Here is a 17,851-nt window from a genome sequence, read left to right on the forward strand (position 1 = left end):
CTAGCTTTCACATATGAGAAAAAAACATACAACTCTCGACTTGCTGAATTTGGCTTATGTTGCTTAATGTTCTCAACTTCCATCCGTTTTCCTGCATGTGACATACTTTTTTTCTTCTTTGTAGCTAAATAAGACTCCATCGCTCACACATTTTTACCTTCTATTATTGTTACTGGTATTGTTAACATCACCCTCTCTCCTCTGCGTCTTTGTTCCTTGGATCATTCTTGAGAGGAAATGGCACCCATACCCCTTGACAGTTTTGCTATCCTCCTTCCCTACCCTCAGAACACTGCTGTTGTCCCACGAGCATCAGCCTGATCACCAGGGCCTGCCTCACATGTCCTCACATGTCAAAGACATGCCTCACATGTCCTCTTTCCGTGTCTTTGAGCATTGTACCACCCTAATGTCTACCATGATCTAACAGAAGCCCTTCATTTAGGGTCATCCTAAATGGTCTTGTGTACCAAGACCATTGTTTTTTGATCAGAGTGCTTGATGTTTGAAAAGTCCCAAAGTCCTACATGAAACTGGATTTTCCATTCCTCCTGAAAAATCCGAAGCTCTGATAACACCTGGCCCGCATCCTTGCATGGTGCCAACTGTACAACTGAATTGTAGCTTCTTCCTTAAGGTGAGGCACTTTAGGGCCACTACCCACAGTGGTGCAGGCTGTGTCCTGCTCCCTGGGGACTTGGCTAAGGAGGATCAGAGCCTGTCAGTGCACCTGGAAGAAGGGGAGCCTCTTCTGATCAGTCGGCTCAGAAGGCATCTGGGTTGGCATGGGGATGCCATTTGTGTGGCAGTGGCCCTGCAGCCTGGGCTCTCTAGTTCACAGTAGGACTTGCCATTGCCTCCTCCCTAATGTTCCCTCCAGGACCCTCGCAGGTGTTTGACTTTGAGACTGCCCCTCTGCAGAGCTGGGTTTTGCAGTGCACGGACAAAATGACCTCCATAATCAATGCTCATAGAATAAGTGGGTGGCCAGGTACAATCGGCTTTTGAAAAAGGCCTCGAGGTTCGGCTTCTGAGGCTTTTCTGGTATTGTCACTGCAGATGCAGTTACAGAAAGGAATTGTGGCTGTCAACGGAACCTTGGCCTATGTTTCACAGCAAGCCTGGATCTTCCATGGAAATGTGAGAGAAAACATATTATTTGGAGAAAAGTACGATCACCAAAGGTAACATTAACTTTTAAAGCGTGAAGCTCTGTAGTGTTTGGTATGCTCTATTGCAGATGCTGATGCCATTGGTAATGATCGCTAAGTGGGTTTCTTTAACGAGTTCTGATGAAACATTCATTGGATCCACACAGGCCCTGTTGTTTCCTTCCCAACCCAAGAGTTTGGGAGAGGCCCCTTCTGCAGGCCTGCGATTGCACACTGAGGAGAGGATGCAATTGACACCTTGTTCCCAGGGCATAGTACCATATGTTCTGTGGTTTTCTGAAACAGGGCATATGTTATCTGACTGGAGAAAAATGAATCTGGCAATTTTGCTTTAGATTGAGTAACCAAAACTTCACTTGAAATCATGAGCAGTAGGCATGCAGTTAATCAGCTCTGACATTATTAATTGACATCAGTGTTATCAGGATATATTGTCGTTAGTGTCCTCAAAATGATCTAATGAAATAAAAGCAAAGTTCCAGTTATAATTATTTGATATACTGTAGGCTGTGTTCTTTGCTTAGTGCAGTGTGTTGTCACATGTATTCTCTCATTTGAGTCCCCTAACCATCTATTTAGAGGGGATCCTGGCATTACATCCCCATTTTCCAGATGAAGAAACTGAGGCCACAAGCCTAGAGTTGACTGGCCCAAGGTCAAAGCTATTTAATGGTAGACTTGAGTTTCAGACTTATGTTGTGAACTCCAGCATCATTTGCTGTAGCTGGAACTGCCTGACAGCTGGGTCACTCAAGTACTGCTGTGCTGAAATAATGAGGGTTGGTCTTAGGAATCTGGCTAAGCTGTGGACTTTCTCATTCTGTTGTTTGAACCCACACACTCTGTCCCTGCTGGCTGGCATTGGCCAGCATGTGCTTTCTCCTGTTACCAGGAGGCTCGGGCATGGCAGGAAGGTCTGATCAGCATGGAGTCCTCGGCAGAGACCAGATCATTCTGCTCAGGTCTCCTGGCCTTGGCCTCTTTAACTGTGCCTCCTCCTACCCCCACCTGGAATGCTTCTCTTTCCACAGGAGCAACCTGGGAGGAGGGTTCCTTTATTTATCAACAAGGAAGTTCAAAGGGTAGATAGTTACCAAATGCCTTGCAACATGCAGGACACCACAGGGGACCCAGAGATGGCTCAGATGAATTTTTGCTCAAGTCTTGGAGGGGCTATAAGAGATGCACAGAAATGGCAGTGCAACAGGGAGGATCGTGCTGAGTGGCAGGAGACTGTGGCAGCTTGTCCAGAGGGAGCAGGGGGTGGGTGGAGGTCAGGCAAGAGAGGGTGGCACTAGATGAACGTTGAAGGATGAATCAAGTAGCCTCCATTCATGGAACCTTCAGCAGAGCTCTGGCTCCTAGGTTAGAAATTGTGACTCTCAGGCCACAGGATGCAGGACAGTGGGAGGAAATTTAAGATGGGGTGTGGTGAGGGGATGGGGACGTGCCGAGCAGCCTGGGCTTGTAGTTGAAGATTGGTGAAGACATTGCTCTCTCCATGGAGGATTTGCCCTGTGCGGGACACAGTGGCGATGGCTTTGCAGTGTTTCCTCTCTATTCTCACAGTAACCCAAGGAGTTATTGGCCCAGCTTTACTGAGTGGAGCATGAGGGACGGGGAGGTACAGTCACTTGTCCAAGGTCACCCTGTGGGATTCAAACCCACATCCGTCTTATTTCAAAGCCTCCAGCCATCACCACGGCATACTCCAGTCCTGAAGTTGGCTTTTGAGTGTGATGCTCAGGACTGTGCCCAGGTTCTGTTCTGGCTCTCAAGTGCTGCCGGGCCCTGTGTGCCACCTGGAGGGCAGTTTCTCAAGGCCTGCCCACTTTCTCCCTTGCCACTGCCTCTTTATTGGGAAGGTGTGTCTTGTGAAGTCCGAGACGTGAGGCTTGCCTGTTGGACATTGTGGAAGCAGGTCCTGATGATGATGATGATGTGATAATGATGTCTGTCAATCTCTTAGTTAATCATTAAACAACCCTGGTGGAGCTAGGTAGCCTGTCCAGAGGGACACAAATCTAGGGTCCAATTGTAGGGTCCATCCAACAAGTGCTTGGATGGGGTCCACACCTGACTGCCACCTGGCACACCAGCCATTCAGAGCAGAAGCTAGTTCCCGAGGTGGCTGTGCATGGCTGAGGGGCACTGAAATTCTGTTTACAGAGGCACCATGTGGGTTGGGTGCAGAGAATACTGAGGGAGGAGAGTGCAGACTCCTTTCATGACGCCAGCCTGGGCATCCCACTGAGCCCTGACTTTCTAGATCACTCAGTGCCAGAACTCTCAGGGGATGGGCTTCTCCCTGGGCCGAATGTTGTCGTGCCCAGTGGAACAGTGGTGGTGCTGAGCCTGTTAACTTTTCTACCCTTTGCACATGAGTTGCTGGTCCCAGAAACTTAGGACCCCATAAGTCAAACTCCCCAAAGACCAAACTCCAAGGCTTGACAGTGACTGATGCTGAGGGAGCAAAACAGAGAGGTTGAGAGGCCCAAGAGCCAGGGCCCTACTCCCACTTGGCCTCTCTCTCCCTTTTAGGTGACATTCTCTAAGCCTTAGTGTCTTTGGTTGTCCCCATTCTCTCCAACCTGGTAGGAGTGATGGGTGGATGCAGTAGTTTTCTGGAGCCAAAGGGGCTCAGCAGATGTTATGGTTGCCATTTGTAATCACCCAAACCCATGCCATTAGGCTCAGCCACACTTCCTGTCTTGCTTCAGCTCTGTTGCCTTCCCAGAATCCATCCCCAGTGACTCCGCCCACAAAGTTGACCCCATTCTCTGATTCCCATGAGTAGTGTTAGCAGTTGGCACTCCTTCCAGGGGATGCACGGACTCTGGTGTCGTCCTCCCTGTATGGCGGGAACCCTGCAAAGGAAGGACCCATCCCTCAATCGACTTTGTTTCAGGTCAGGGGAAGTGCCCCGGGAGCCAAGGCCATGTTGCCCCTGGGACATCAAAGACAAGGCAACTGGCTGGGGAGTTGATCAGTGATGACCACTGGTGCCTTCAGAAGCAGCCCAAGGCAGCAGTGCTGTGGGGTCTTTCTCACTGTGCTGACTTGACTTCTGTGCCCACAGGTATCAGCACACAGTTCGTGTCTGTGGCCTCCAGAAGGACCTCCGCAGCCTCCCTTATGGAGACCTGACTGAGGTGAGCCGAGTTGGGAGCTCAAGCCCAGCACAGCTGCCCAGCAACCCTTTTCCCCAGTCCAGCCCAGATCTGCTTCCAGATACCTGTGAGGCAGAAAGGCTGTCAGAAAATATGGGCAAAGTTCAGGTTCTGACCACTGGGAATTCTCTACCTGGGTCTGTACTTCATGGACATCACAGTGGCATGACACCAAGCCCACTTGTGTTTGGTTCGTTGTGGTCACTTTCAGAGGCCACTCCCAATCTCCCTAGCCATCTCGGGAAAGGCCTCTGGTGAAAATTGCTTCCTTACCTCAAGGACCAGCTCTGTCCTCCAAAGCAGGGGTCCAGGAGTGTTGCACACAGCAGGAATCTCAAGGGCTCCTTCTTGCCTCACTGGCTCTGCCCAGTCCAGAAGGGTAGGAGTCACCTCCAGACATTGCCTTTGGGGTGCTTGTCCAAAGAGCCTGACTCAATCTTGAGCTATCTGTCAATGCAAGTGACCTGGGAAGTCACCATGCCATCCTCTTCTCTCCCTGGCTTACTTGTGCCTTTTGCACAGTCTTCACCACTTTGCCCAGGAGCCCAGGTGGAGCTCAAAGCTGAAGTTCTCACCAAGAGATCAGCTCAAAGCACAGTCTTTCTCTGGGAGTGCCCTTAGTCTCCTAGTCAAGGAATGGGCCAGCGCAGCCTTCCTGGCCTGGCACGCAGCAGCCCTGGACTACCCTTCCAGGTTGTGCTTCTCTTTACCCCTACCTGCCAGAGTGCCCACTCTCTCCTAGCCTCCCAGTCTTTCCTCCTGCTCCTGTTACCCTGCATTGAGTTCTAACCCCAAATCCACCTCCTTTTCTCCAGTCCCACAGCCCAAAGCAACTTTCCTCAAAGGGCTCTAAATATGCTTCTCAGCTGGCACTTTTTGGATTCTGCTTGGTACCATGATTGTGCATATAACTGTGCTCTAACAACGTGAGCTTCTGAAAGATTGGGCACTTATCCTGTCCAGTGTGTGTCCAGTTCCCAGTGCCCAGCTCAACACCCAAATGGCTGAGCATGATGGGGGGTTCGCTTGGGGTTCAGAAGGATGGAATCCCCTGAAGTTAGCAACCTAGGCTGTTCATTCTTTCAGTAAATATTTACTGAGCATCTATTCTCTGCCCAGAGTGTGATAATGACCAGGGAGCATGCTTCCTCTCTTTGTGGATTATAGACTTGCCTAGGGGGCGGCGTAGACTGCTGCATAAGAAAGGGAACAGGACTCCCTCCTGTTCACCGGTCTGTTCTCCCAGAGTTATGTGCTTAACCTACTCTCTTTGGTGTTATTGGTCAAGATACATCTGTTCCCTGCCGCTGTGCTTTGGGATGGGGATGTGGTGAGGCAGGCGCCTATCCCCCAGCATTGGAACAAGCTGTTCACTGAGTCTCCTGGGGGAGCAAGGGAAGGGCACCTCTCCCCTCACCAGTTAAACACCGAGTGGAGGGTGGGGAGCTTGGGCGAGAGGATGGTCGGTCTGTATATCTCTCCTCTGAATCCTGAGAAGCTTCAGGAAGCACCTGTCCTTTGAGAACTGGGACCTGATGATGGGTGGTGCCATTGTCCCTGTCCACAGATTGGGGAGCGGGGTCTCAACCTCTCTGGGGGTCAGAGGCAGAGGATCAGCCTGGCCCGCGCTGTCTACTCAGACCGTCAGCTCTACCTGCTGGATGACCCCCTGTCAGCGGTGGATGCCCACGTGGGGAAGCATGTCTTTGAGGAATGTATTAAGAAGACGCTCAAGGGGAAGACTGTCGTCCTGGTGACCCACCAGCTGCAGGTGACTGGGACACGCAGGGTCCATGAGCTCTTGGGGGTATGGGGCACCTGATGCTCCTGGTCTCCTGTTCTGTACAACCTGTCTCTCTCGCCCGAGGCTGTGCTTGACTGGACAGGGCATGGCGGGAGCAGGAGACACCAATGATCCCCCCAGGCTTCTGGTAGCTCAGCCTGCTGCTCTCTGTGTATGTCCTCCATAGGTCCTAACTTTGGGTTCAGGGGAGCCAAGATATTTCTTTCATCAGAGTGGATTCTCCATAAACAACTGACTCTTACCTGTGGGGTGGACATGAGGTTCCCCTGCTGAGCTCTGGGCCATTGGTGGAGAGGAGATGGGGAGCCAGGAGGAAACAGTTCATACCCCACCCTTCCTCCAACAAGCACTGGGTAGGCCTGAGACCAGGGGCACCTTGGCTGGGCACGATGGGGTAGTGGGCCCCCGGATGACAGGCCAGGTGCTCCGGTCACCACACCTCAGGGGAAAAGGGCATGAGGCTAGGACTTTGGGGTGAAGGTTAAGGCTTTGGGGAAGTTTCTTCCTGCTCAGAACCTGACCCCTCACTTTTGGGAAGCTGTGTCTCTGTCAGGCTTAGGGACATGAAACTTTTTTTTTTTTTTTTTTTTTTTTTTTTTTCGGTACTGGGGATTGAACCCAGGGCCTTGTGCTTGCAAGGCAAACACTCTACCAACTGAGCTATATCCCCAACCCGCGGGACATGAATCTTGCTGAAGAAAGTGACTGGGGTCTTACTGAGTAAGTTGGAGAATTTGGCAGGGTAGGGACCCCAGACTCACTCAAGGGGTTTCTAAATGCCTGAGGGGAATCTAGGACTCTTCTCCATCTTAAGAAAATCCAGGTTTCCCTTTTCTCATGCCGTCTCCCTCTCTCCTCTCCCCAGAGATGTGCAACACGTTTTGGTGCACAAAAGCATGTGTGTATGCGTGTGTTGTGTGTGGGGGTCTCCTGTAGGAGGACAGATCCATGGGACTGACCTGCAGTGGGAGGCTCACTGGGACAGGAGAGCAGAAGTCCTGTCTTCTCTCTCCTTCAGGAACCATGTTCAACAAGGGCCTGGATTGAGGGTAGGAAACAGGTCTCATTGCCTTGCAAGGGTAAGTCAGGCTGGGGCAGGGAGAGAGAGGGTGGTAGCAAATGAGGTTACCATGGCTACAGGACACTGCAGCCAGCATCTTAGGATCCTTTGACAGTGGCCAAGAGGGCGAACCTGAGGAGTTTTTCAGAGACCTAGAAAACCCAGTTTTCCCATCACTCTGGCCTTGCCCCTGAGCTGATCTTAGCTCAGGGCTAAAGTGTTCAAATTCGGCATGCACAGGTGGTCTGGGTTTCCTTGGAGGGGGCTGGACTACCTCCTGGAAGTGCTGAGCTGGGCTGGTGTGAATGAGAGTTCCCAGCTCCTCTGCCTGTGCAGGTCAGGGTGGAGAAGGTTGGATTTCTTCTGGAACCCCATGTGGTGACGGAATGGGGGCTCTGGGCCAGCCGTGTTGCTGAACATGGTAACCATAGTTCTGGCCTGTGACTGACTGGTCCCTGGAGAAAACCAGCAGTGGGGAGGGTTGTCCTGAGGGTCCTGGGAACCAGGAGGGGAACTCCTGTCCCCTGACAAATGGGAGTCAGAGCTCTCCTTCCTGGAGTGCTCTTGGAGGGGACGTCATAACCTCAGCCGCGGTCTTTGAAACTCAGGGACCAGCAGGGTGACAGTGGGCAGTACCGGCCCCCTCCCCTTCAGTCTCCCCAGAGTCCATTTACCTTTCCCCCAAGGTCATTTTAGCTCAGTTTGAGTGTTGGAAATTGCAAGTGGCCACCAGGTGGCAGCAGAATCCTTGTCTGATCATCCCACCCGCTGGAAGGGAGGAGGGGACTCGGCTCCAGAACTGGAGCCCTGGGGCTTTTCCAGACCATTTCTGTCTCTGCTGCTTTTACTCTGGATGCCTCTGAGTGGCTGGGCTGGGTGATTGCTCTCCTATTTACTTGAGGAAACAAATGAAATGAGGCCAGTGGCAGCCGCTGATACCTAACCCAGGGTCAGGTTCGTGATTCTGCAGAATAAAGCCACTGCAATCTGTCTGGTCTGGCTGAAGTGAACTGGGGACTTGCTGGCCCCTGGGGGCTTTACCAGGAGGTTTCGGAGGGCTGGGGTGTGGGCCCTGGCATGGGCAGAAAAGGCCGTGGGGCTGTAACAGGCCCAGTGGTTCTGCGAGTCCCCATTTGGAAAATCAGCGGGTAACAAGGCTACCTGCCTTCGTACGGTACTGGGGTGTGGGAGGTTGAGAGATGAGAGACAAGGCCAGGCTTCGAGAAGGCAGAAGATGCAGTGCGAAGGTGAGAGGTGGTCTTCTGAGATGAGGCTCTGTCAGAAAGTGCCTCAACTGGACATTAAAAGCCAGGCCGTTCCTGCATGGGCTCTCTGAGGAAGTGACTGGTGGTAGGACAGTTAGTTTCAGGGAGGAGTAAAGACCAGAATCACCCAAGCCATGAGAACTGCTATCATTTAACTTTTTAGGTGCCATCCTCTTCCCCACCCCTGTCAGGTGTACAGTGAATAAATAGAGCTACTTCTTTCAGACTTTTTAATTTAATTTTTTTATTGCTGTTGTTAATTTTGAGGCAGGGTCTCACCAAGTTGCTGAGGCTGGCCTCAAACTTGTGATCCTCCTGCCTCAGCCTCCTGAGTCTCTGGGATTACAGGTGTGCAGCACCATGCCCAGGTCTTTCAAGTTTTTAATGAAGAGTATCCCAGGTTGATTTGACCTTGGACCTTGTTGTTAAGGTTACTTTCAGTCAGACCATTTTAAACTCATCTTGCCCATCTCTAGGAGGGGGCTTTCTGCCCTTCTGGGGTTGATGCTGTGGAGAGAGCTCTATCTTCTTCCAAAGTGAAGGGAAACCCCTCTTAGCAGAACTCTTTGATCATAGGAGTGATATGGAAATGATAGAGAATTCAAATGAGAAAAACAGAAGTGCTTTGAGCAAATCAGGGGATGCCCACATTAAATGTAGCTGTAGCTGTGCTTTTGTCATAGAATTAAAGCTGGTGTAAACCTAGGCTTGGAGTGTGGCTTGAGCTACTGCCCCAGTCTGCTTCTCCTGTGCTCAGTGGGAATGGTGAGGGGGGTCTTATAGTGTTAAAGCAGAGGAAGGCCATTGCTGAGATGATATTTCCCCTCCCAACCAAATCATGACTACAGTGACTGTCAATTTCATTTTCCAAATATCTGCAATCAGATTTCTTAGCAGGGCAGCTCATTTAGGAAGCAGGAGCAAAGGAAAATTTAATGTACTTCACTGTTTTGGACAAAGGCTGGCTTTTGTACTCATGAGATCTGTGAGTACGAGATCAGTGGTTCTCAACTGGGGACACTCAAGGGACATTGGGCAATGTTGGGAGACATTTCTACTTGCCAAACTGGGGAAAGAAATGCTACTGGTATTTAATGGATAGAGACCAGAGAGGTTGTTAAATATCGTACAATGCACAGGACTGCCCCCAGAAGACAAAGAATTATTTGGCCCCTACTGTCAATGATGTCAAGATCGAGAACCCCTGGGTTATAAGACTGGGACACTTCCAGGTGGGAGTTTGCTGTGGGTTCTCCTCTCTCTTTTCAAAGCAAGAATTGCTCTTTGGCGATTACTCTCTCCGCAGTTTTTGGAGTCTTGCGATGAGGTCATCTTGTTAGAAGACGGAGAGATTTGTGAAAAGGGAACCCACAAGAAGCTAATGGAGGAGAGAGGGCAGTATGCAAAACTGATCCACAATCTCCGGGGGTTGCAATTCAAGGTAACTGTGCATCTGGGTGGTGGCGGGTGGGAGCCTTCCCTGGTGAGGTCTGGCCCGGTGGAAATTCTGCCATTTGGCTCTCAGAAGGAATTTGATTTTGTCTCCAGGACCCTGAGCACATTTACAATGAAGCCATGGTGGAAGCCCTTCAGGAGAGCCCTGAGGAGACAGATGAAGACGCAGGTACAGAGTTCGAATCCCGCCTCTTCCCACCCCTGGCCCAGGAGCCGACACAGACCTCTCTTTCTTTCTCACCCTAGTTTTGACTCCAGGAGATGAGAAAGATGAAGGAAAGGAATCTGAAACCAATTCAGAATTTGTAGACACCAAAGGTATTTACTTAGCATTCATTCCCTTGTTTAAATACTCAAGTGTATGTTGGGCATTCTACTCGGAATAGGAACATAGAGGCATTGCAAATGTCATCTGAGGTAGCTAGAATTGTGTGGCATCCTGGGAAATAAACCTGGGGCTTCAACGGCTAGTCTAAATTCTGGCTCTACCACTTAACTACTTCTGTGACCTTGAGGCAGATCCTGAGAGTATTGAAATCTTAGCTTCCTAATCCATAAAATGGGGGATATTTCTACTTGCCAAATTGGGGAAAGAAACGCTACTGGTATTTAATGGATAGAGACCAGAGAGGTTGCTGAGGCTGGCCTCAAACTTGCAATCCTCCTGCCTCAGCCTCCTGAGTCTCTGGGAACACAGGTATGCGACACCGTGCCCAGGTCTTTCAAGCTTTTAATGAAGAGTATCCTTATAGGTTCTTGCAAAAATTAAACGACAGCCTACACATGGAGTGATCAACACAGGGCCTGACACAGAGTGACCCTTGATAGTCATTATCATTATTCGTTGGAGAGATCAAAATAATGCACGGGGATTAATTAGAGGCAAAAACCAGCAAGAGCTCTTTCCCATCTTTGATGGGGAACACTGAGAAAGGATTGTGAAGCCGTGAAGGGATTGAGATGGGATATGGTTATTTGTTCTTTTAACAAATAGGGACTAAATATTCTGTGTGAGGTACTAGGCTCGGACAGGAGAGAAAGAACAAATGTCTGAGTTCTTGGGACCTCATGGTCTGGTGGGGATCACAGGCAAATGGATAGCTCTGGGAAACAGGGAGTCCTGATGGGAGTAACAAACAAATCTGGGAGGGCTTCATGGAGAGGGTGGCCTTCAAATTGGTTCCCCAAGGATGTGCAGGAATTTGCTAAGAATACTGTGGTAAGAAGAGGAGAAGGGTGGAGGGTTTGAAGCCAAGGAGAGAGATGAACTGGGCAAGGGCCAGTCTGGTCAAGCCAGTTCTCCTTAGACCGTATTCTTCCATCCCGTCATCCTTTCCATGTCCCTTGAGTATTAGCTCTGTGCCCTGCCTTGCACTGAGTACAGACAGGGGAGGGGGTCCCAACTCCTCAAAGCACCCACAGCAAGGTGGATTTCCAAGTTAGAGTCCTAATCTTCATTAAGATGTAGCTTTTTTTTTTTAAAGGGACATTTCATCAAATTTAAAATGCCATCAATTTTTTAAGCCCACCATTATTTTATATACCACTGAGAAAAAAACTCTCTTCCAATTAAATGACATCATATATTATTGAGTGGAAGGCACATCCAGATTTCAGAGATGTTGAAATGTGAAGGAATAAAAAGTCCCCAAATCCATGGATTTGGGCACCATTAATAGAGCTTGTGACACAGGCACGCATGTTTGGAAGGATAATTTATTTTTACTGCTCTGAAGCTTCTTGGGATGAAGTGAAGCGCTCAGACATCTTTCTCGTGTTTTGGGGAAAAAACTCCAGGCTGCCCAGGATTGGGGGTCCTGGGGAGAGAGTAATCCCAGTTCCTCATTTCCTCCCACCCACCCTTCACTGGAGAGGGAAGTGAGGTTGTGAAATGTGGCCCCAGAGAGACCTAATCCTCCAGGATATACACCAGGTGCTCAGTACTCTGAAAGGTAGGGAAGAGGCCAGGCAGACCTAAAGGATCAGAGCAGCTTCTAAAGTCCAGCAGAGGCAAGCAGGGCACCAGCCACATGCCTGGCTGGGCCGGCAGGCTGCAGCGGATTACACCGGTTCCTTTTGTGCTCCAGAGTGCCATTCCTTAGGCTCTGTCCACACCCATCTCCCTCATCTTCCAGTCCAAGAGGGAGACACAACGCGTGAAAGTCATCCTGACCATTTTCAAAGAAGCACACAGGTTCTCAGGCAGAGAATAATGGTGGCTCTCTTCATGGAGTCACCTTTGAGGTGCGAAAGAGTCCATGTGTAGGGTCCCCCCTCATCCAGCCCTTTTTATCTCTGTTTGCAAAAGCCAAGTATGGTTTATAATTCTGTTCATCAACTTTCATCCTCTGTATGGAGGAGAAAGAGGAAATGTACACTCAGTACTGGCTGCTGGGAGCTGCCTTGGCCAGCATCTCGGTATTTGTAAATTGCTGTTTCCAGGAGAACTTTACTCTTTCTCCTTGGAGAATGGAGAGTACTTGGGACGGCCACTGCAGGGAGTCAGGGGTCCATGCAGCAGCTGGCCCAGGAGGGCACCCCTTAGAAGAGGCTGGAGGGGGGGCGTTGTCACTCCAGTGCACACAGCTTGACTCCCAACTGCCACCTCTTCATACCTTTGCCTGGGAACTGTCTCTGGTGGCCAGGAGACAAGCTGCAGAATTAACCTCCCCAAGGAGGAGCCCTCCCCAAGTGGCCCAGAGGAGATGGCATAGGAAATCTCAGATCCCTCTCATGTGAAAAAAGCTCTAAGAAGTATTTCCCCACTGGCTCTGAGGTTTCTCTACAATGGGATTAAGCCCCAGGTGCCCACAGGGGTTGGCACATCTTTTATTGTAGCCTTCCCTTCCCTTTCATTTCTTCCCTTTAGCTCCCAAATAAACCACAGTTACCCCTCAGCATCCTTCCGGGGATTGGTTCCAGGAGTACCCAGCAGATGCCAAAACCTGTGGTTGATCAAGACCCTTATGAAATGGAATAGTAATTGCATATAACCAACACACACATTCCCTCATACCTTAAATCGTCTCTATTTTACTTAATACCTAGCACAATATTAATGCTAGGCGAACGGTCATTATACTATATTATTAAGGGAGTGATGGCAGGATGAAAAGTTTGTATAGGTTTAGGATAGTTGAAAAAATTTCCCCAAATATTTTCAATCTGAAGTTGGTTGAACCTGCAGATGCAGAGTCACGTGGGTACCGAGGGTCACCTGTACGTGCATTCCTGTCTACTAGTTGGGGGTCTTGTGGGAGAAACACCAACGCAACTTGTATCTCTAGGAATGAGCACACGGTAGGTGCTTAATAAGTGTTTCTCAAAAGACCTAATACCACCTGCTTCCAGGGCTGTGATGAAGATCAAATAAAACAGAATGAGCTAAAGTATGGTAGAAATTTGAAAGCATAGGGCAAATGGGAGGATGGGTCACAGGTTCCCTTAGCAGAGGTATGGCATATCCAGGGGGCTGGGTCAGGACCCAGGGCCATGGCTTGTGTTTTTCTCCGTAGTTCCTGTGCACCAGCTTGTCCAGACTGAATCCTCCCAGGAAGGAACTGTGACCTGGAAAACATATCACACGTACATTAAGGCTTCCGGAGGTTCGGTATAAAACAAAGGGTTTCTTGATTTAATTTGCATTTAAAAAATCTGTTCTTAAACTGTTGGTTTCACATTTTATGATTCCTTTAACAATTACTGTCTTTATGCTAGGGCTGTTTATCAATGCTTTTTATTTTTTTCCCCCTGAAAACTAAAGTCTGATAATGCTGCCTTTTAAATGGGATCATTTTTTATCTCCATTAAAGCTGCCAGACTCGGTTTTATTGGAGCTGAGTGGGCAGCAGCCATGAACTAGCGATGGTTCTTCCACACCTTGGCTCTCTAATCACTGAGTACAGACACAATCAGCTTATTACCTGTCATCTGCACCCAATTCTCACCTCCGTGTGCGGAACATATCTGTAGTTTGATTTCTAGTTTCTCCCCAAGACTGGGTTTTTATTGGTTTCCTTGTAAAGAATACTGAGTTGCTTCTATTAGAGTGCATGTTGGAGGTTTTTCTAATACCTTGACAATTCCGAACCATTTTCCAACCTCATTGGGGTTCAGGGGCCTAACACCTAGACATCTTGAATCAGTCTAGAATGTGGTTCCCAGAGGTGGGAGTCATTTTCCTGCAGACTTTGAACTTCCCAAATTCCCAGGGTTGGGCTCTGAGGATGATAAGCCGGCTGCCGCCCCTCACTCTCCCCTCCTCTTGCAGGGTACCTTCTCTCTCTCTTTGCCATGTTCCTCTTCTTTCTGATGATTGGCAGCTCTGCCTTCAGCAACTGGTGGCTGGGTCTCTGGTTAGACAAGGAGTCACAGGTGAGTTTCATTTGGCAATGCCGAGTGTGTGTCTTGGAGCGAAAGGGTTTCTGGTAGAAAAACCTGAATGTGTCCAGTGGTACACAGTGAGCTCATTTTCGTTCTTTTGCCCCTTTTTGTGAAGTTGAGATCAGTTGCTTACACCACGTGATTCACGCTCCGCCTTCACTTTTTCAAGACAAGTAGGATGTCTGGATTTTTATGTGCCCCTTTCAGACTGTAAAGGGTGGACTAAAAAAGATAGTGTTAGTCAGATACAGCGAGTGGGGTCAAGTACATGCAGGATGGGGAGGTTCTGCAGCTTCTGTCCTAAATTTTCTCTGAGGAGGGTAAGGGAGGGGCTAGTGAAGCCTCTGAAGAGAAACTGGCATCTTATCATAGAGACTTCTGGTGCCGGAAGGTTCTTCATGGCTGTGTTCCCCAGTGTTGCTCTCAGGACATGGAAGAGTCAGACTCAGTCTGAAAATGCTACAGGGCCACCAGGAGCCCTTTTCTGCCTCCCAAGGCTACTACCTTGGCCAGGGTCCCTCCGGGGAAGTACTGAGAAGTTTTCTCTCCTTCGAGCTTGCTGGAAGCTCTTCCAGCTGATGGCCAGTGGTTTCAAAGCTTTTCTGGGCCCCCAGGGAATGCTGTGGGGGTGCCTGCCCATCCTTTGAGATTACATTTTGGCACAGTTCTGTTGCTATGACAACCAAAGTGAGCAGGCATGGGGGAAGTTTTGGTAGGAGAGAGGCTGCTTGGTGTAGCTTTCTGAGACCATTCCCAAGAGAAAAGGGCAACTGCTCACCTGCTCTGTGCAGGAACAGAGAGTCATGTCTGGAACATATGTATTCTCCCAGAACATATGTATTCTTCCCAAGGAAGAGCCCTTTCCTTGGAGAGCCTCAGGCATAGGGTCAAGGAGAAGCCACCTCCTAGGCTGGATGCCTTCCCAGTAGGCCATGGAGCGTGCAGCCGTGGTGGGAGGCCCTTGTGTTTGCCCCGATCTCTCACCACTGTGGGCTCAGCCTAAGGCACAGGGAAACCCCTCCCTCCAAGTTGGGCCTTCTATCCGTTAACTCCCTGGGGCTGCTTTTGCCTTTATAGACGTTCATCCATCAGCCACCTCTGGTTTACATTTCCTCCATTACTGTAATCAGCAGAATGGCATTTAGAAGAAAGATGTTTGTTTGTTCCCCAAAGGCCCTCTTGACTTTTAGCACAGAGCCCAAAGAAAGATGAAACTGCCAGTTTCTCAGGAGAAGGAAGGAAAGACGGCCTCCCCCTGGAAAGGCTGGGGAAATGATCTTCTCACTGGGCAGCAGGGAGCCCCGTGTGTTCTCTAGCCTCCTCCTCCCCAGTTAGGGAACCCAGGGTCATGTCCCAGCAGCCTCAGAGTTGGCCTTTGGGAAAAGGAGAGGGGAGAGACTGTGAAGCTGGTCTGTTGGACTGAGAAGTCCCCTGGAGTCTCCCAGAAACCCTGAGCAGCTCAGCAAGTCAGAGACTGGTCCCCGATCCCGTCTTATCTGGGCTGCCTAATGGCTACACATCTAGCCTCATGGCATCCAGATTCCTTGTTTCTGGATCTTCCTGACTCAGCATCACTTTTGGTCCCCTGAGGCACAGATAGCTTCTGAGATGGTTGCCCTGTGCCTGCCTAGCTCATTGCCTTGTTTCCCCCCAACTGGGTGATGCTCATAAGTCAGGTGCCCCCATGCAAAGCTCCTAGACCCCAGAGGGAGTTGATTTGATTTTACCCACCAGACTCATTCTTAATGGATGCCTTCCCAGTAGGCCATGGAGCGTGCAGCCGTGGTGGGAGACCCTTGTGTTTGCCCCGATCCCTCACCACTGTGGGCTCTTTTTAATTTCTTCTCTCTGGAAAAAATCTCCCTTGATAGTTTACCAATTCATGGTGCTTCTCTTGTTTTGCTTCAAAGATGACCTGTGGGTCCCAGAGCAACAAGAGCATGTGTGAGATTGGCAAGGTCCTAGCAGACACCGGGCAGCACATGTACCAGTGGGTATATGCAGCCAGCATGGTGTTCGTGCTGGTGTTTGGCATTATCAAAGGCTTGACCTTCACCAAGACCACACTGATGGCGTCCTCCTCACTGCACGACCAAGTGTTCGACAAGGTGCAGTTACCAGGGGCCACAGGCACATCCGCTTTTCACAGGGTTTATTGGGTCCCTCCTCTGTGCGGGGCACTGTGCTGGGGCCTGGGGCAGAACAGCCCTCAGGGAGCTCGAAGTCAGTTAAGAGTCTTCCACGTATCTCATTACAGTTGTGAAGGTCAATTCCAGGGAACTGTAGGGGTACATCACAGGCCCCAAGGCGAGGCCAGAGGTGGAGGTAGGGAGTAGAGATGTGCAGGCCAAGAGGGCGTCTCCTGCTCCTGCCAGTCCTGGATACAGTAAGGGCCCCAAGATGGACTTTTTATCCCCTTCACACTCCATTGCCATAGTGGGTGGCAGCCTTTGGTTGTGAGGGTCCTTGCCAGGGACAGGTGTGGGCCACACTTTGAGGAAAGAGAGGCAAAATGTAACTTGGCTTTTTATTGCCCTAGGGAGGGAGATGTCCCTCCTTCCTCCAAAGGTATCAGCCTCTCTCTCATCCCAGGCTGCCTCCCAGATTTTCAGAAGCCTGACCTGCAGGGCCCCACACCCATACCTGATGCCCACAGGAATGGGTAGCACCCACCCTCACCTTCTCAAGATCACCTGGGTCTTTGGGTGTACCCTCAGAAAAAGGTCAGGCCCTGAGTTCGTAATTCCAGCCCCAGCAGAGTGGCCAGGGTTTGCCAAACACTCTCCCCGACCCAGTTTGAATCTCCACTTTTATCTACAGATCTTAAAGAGCCCAATGAGCTTCTTTGACACGACTCCCACTGGCAGGCTAATGAATCGTTTTTCCAAAGATATGGATGAACTGGATGTGAGGCTGCCGTTTCACGCCGAGAACTTTCTGCAGCAGTTTTTTATGGTGGTGTTTATTCTCATGATATTGGCTGCTGTGTTTCCCGCTGTCCTTTTGGTCCTGGCTGGCCTTGCTATAATCTTCTTGGTTCTTTTATGGTAGGTTTACACACTATTTAAAAAGGAGAAACACCACACACACACAAACACACACACACACACACACACACACACACACACACGACATGCACAATGGCCAAGTTTCAGGTGATAGTGAGCACTTACTGTCCCTCTGATGGTAAAGCACATTGATTTTCAGCACTTACTAAACTCCAGGTGCTAAGTGCTTTGGTCACATCTGGCATTTTAGCCTCAGAGCAACCCTGAGAGGTGGATATTATTGGGAGATTGTCACTGGTCCCAGGTCAGAAAAATAGTAACCATGGTTGCTGTCTGTCTGATGATATGTTCTTAACCACTGGGCTCTGCCATTACTGCTGCTGGACGAGAGAGAAAGAGAGAGAGAGAGAGAGAGGAGGCCAATTCTCATGCACTCTGGGCTTTGAGAAATAGCCTGCACCCTAATCACTGGCGTGGTTACAGAAAGGCCTGCTTTGCACCGGGGATTCCTGCTGAGGCTCTGAATGCCCTCCT

The 17,851-nt window shown here is 49.9% G+C and overlaps 1 protein-coding gene across 4 annotated transcripts in view; it reads left to right on the top strand.

Annotated features, from left to right (window-relative positions):
- The window catches only part of ABCC12 (ATP binding cassette subfamily C member 12), a 59,461-nt gene that overhangs the window by 21,668 nt on the left and 19,942 nt on the right, over positions 1-17,851 (top strand). For 2 of the 4 annotated variants that reach the window (XM_079117622.1, XM_079117621.1), the window contains exon 1: positions 17,162-17,356. In XM_079117622.1, the coding sequence (XP_078973748.1) occupies positions 17,181-17,356 (176 nt within the window). In that variant the 5' untranslated portion in view covers positions 17,162-17,180. Of the gene's footprint in view, positions 1-1,059; positions 1,185-4,251; positions 4,325-5,909; positions 6,114-9,777; positions 9,913-10,019; positions 10,096-10,148; positions 10,245-13,441; positions 13,532-14,196; positions 14,301-16,219; positions 16,418-17,129; positions 17,357-17,851 lie in introns of those variants that run through there. The other 2 variants (XM_079117620.1, XM_079117619.1) reach the window with 2 other exon arrangements.

The sequence above is a fragment of the Sciurus vulgaris genome (assembly GCF_902686455.1).
Source record: "Sciurus vulgaris genome assembly, chromosome: 17".
Lineage (NCBI taxonomy): Eukaryota > Metazoa > Chordata > Mammalia > Rodentia > Sciuridae > Sciurus > Sciurus vulgaris.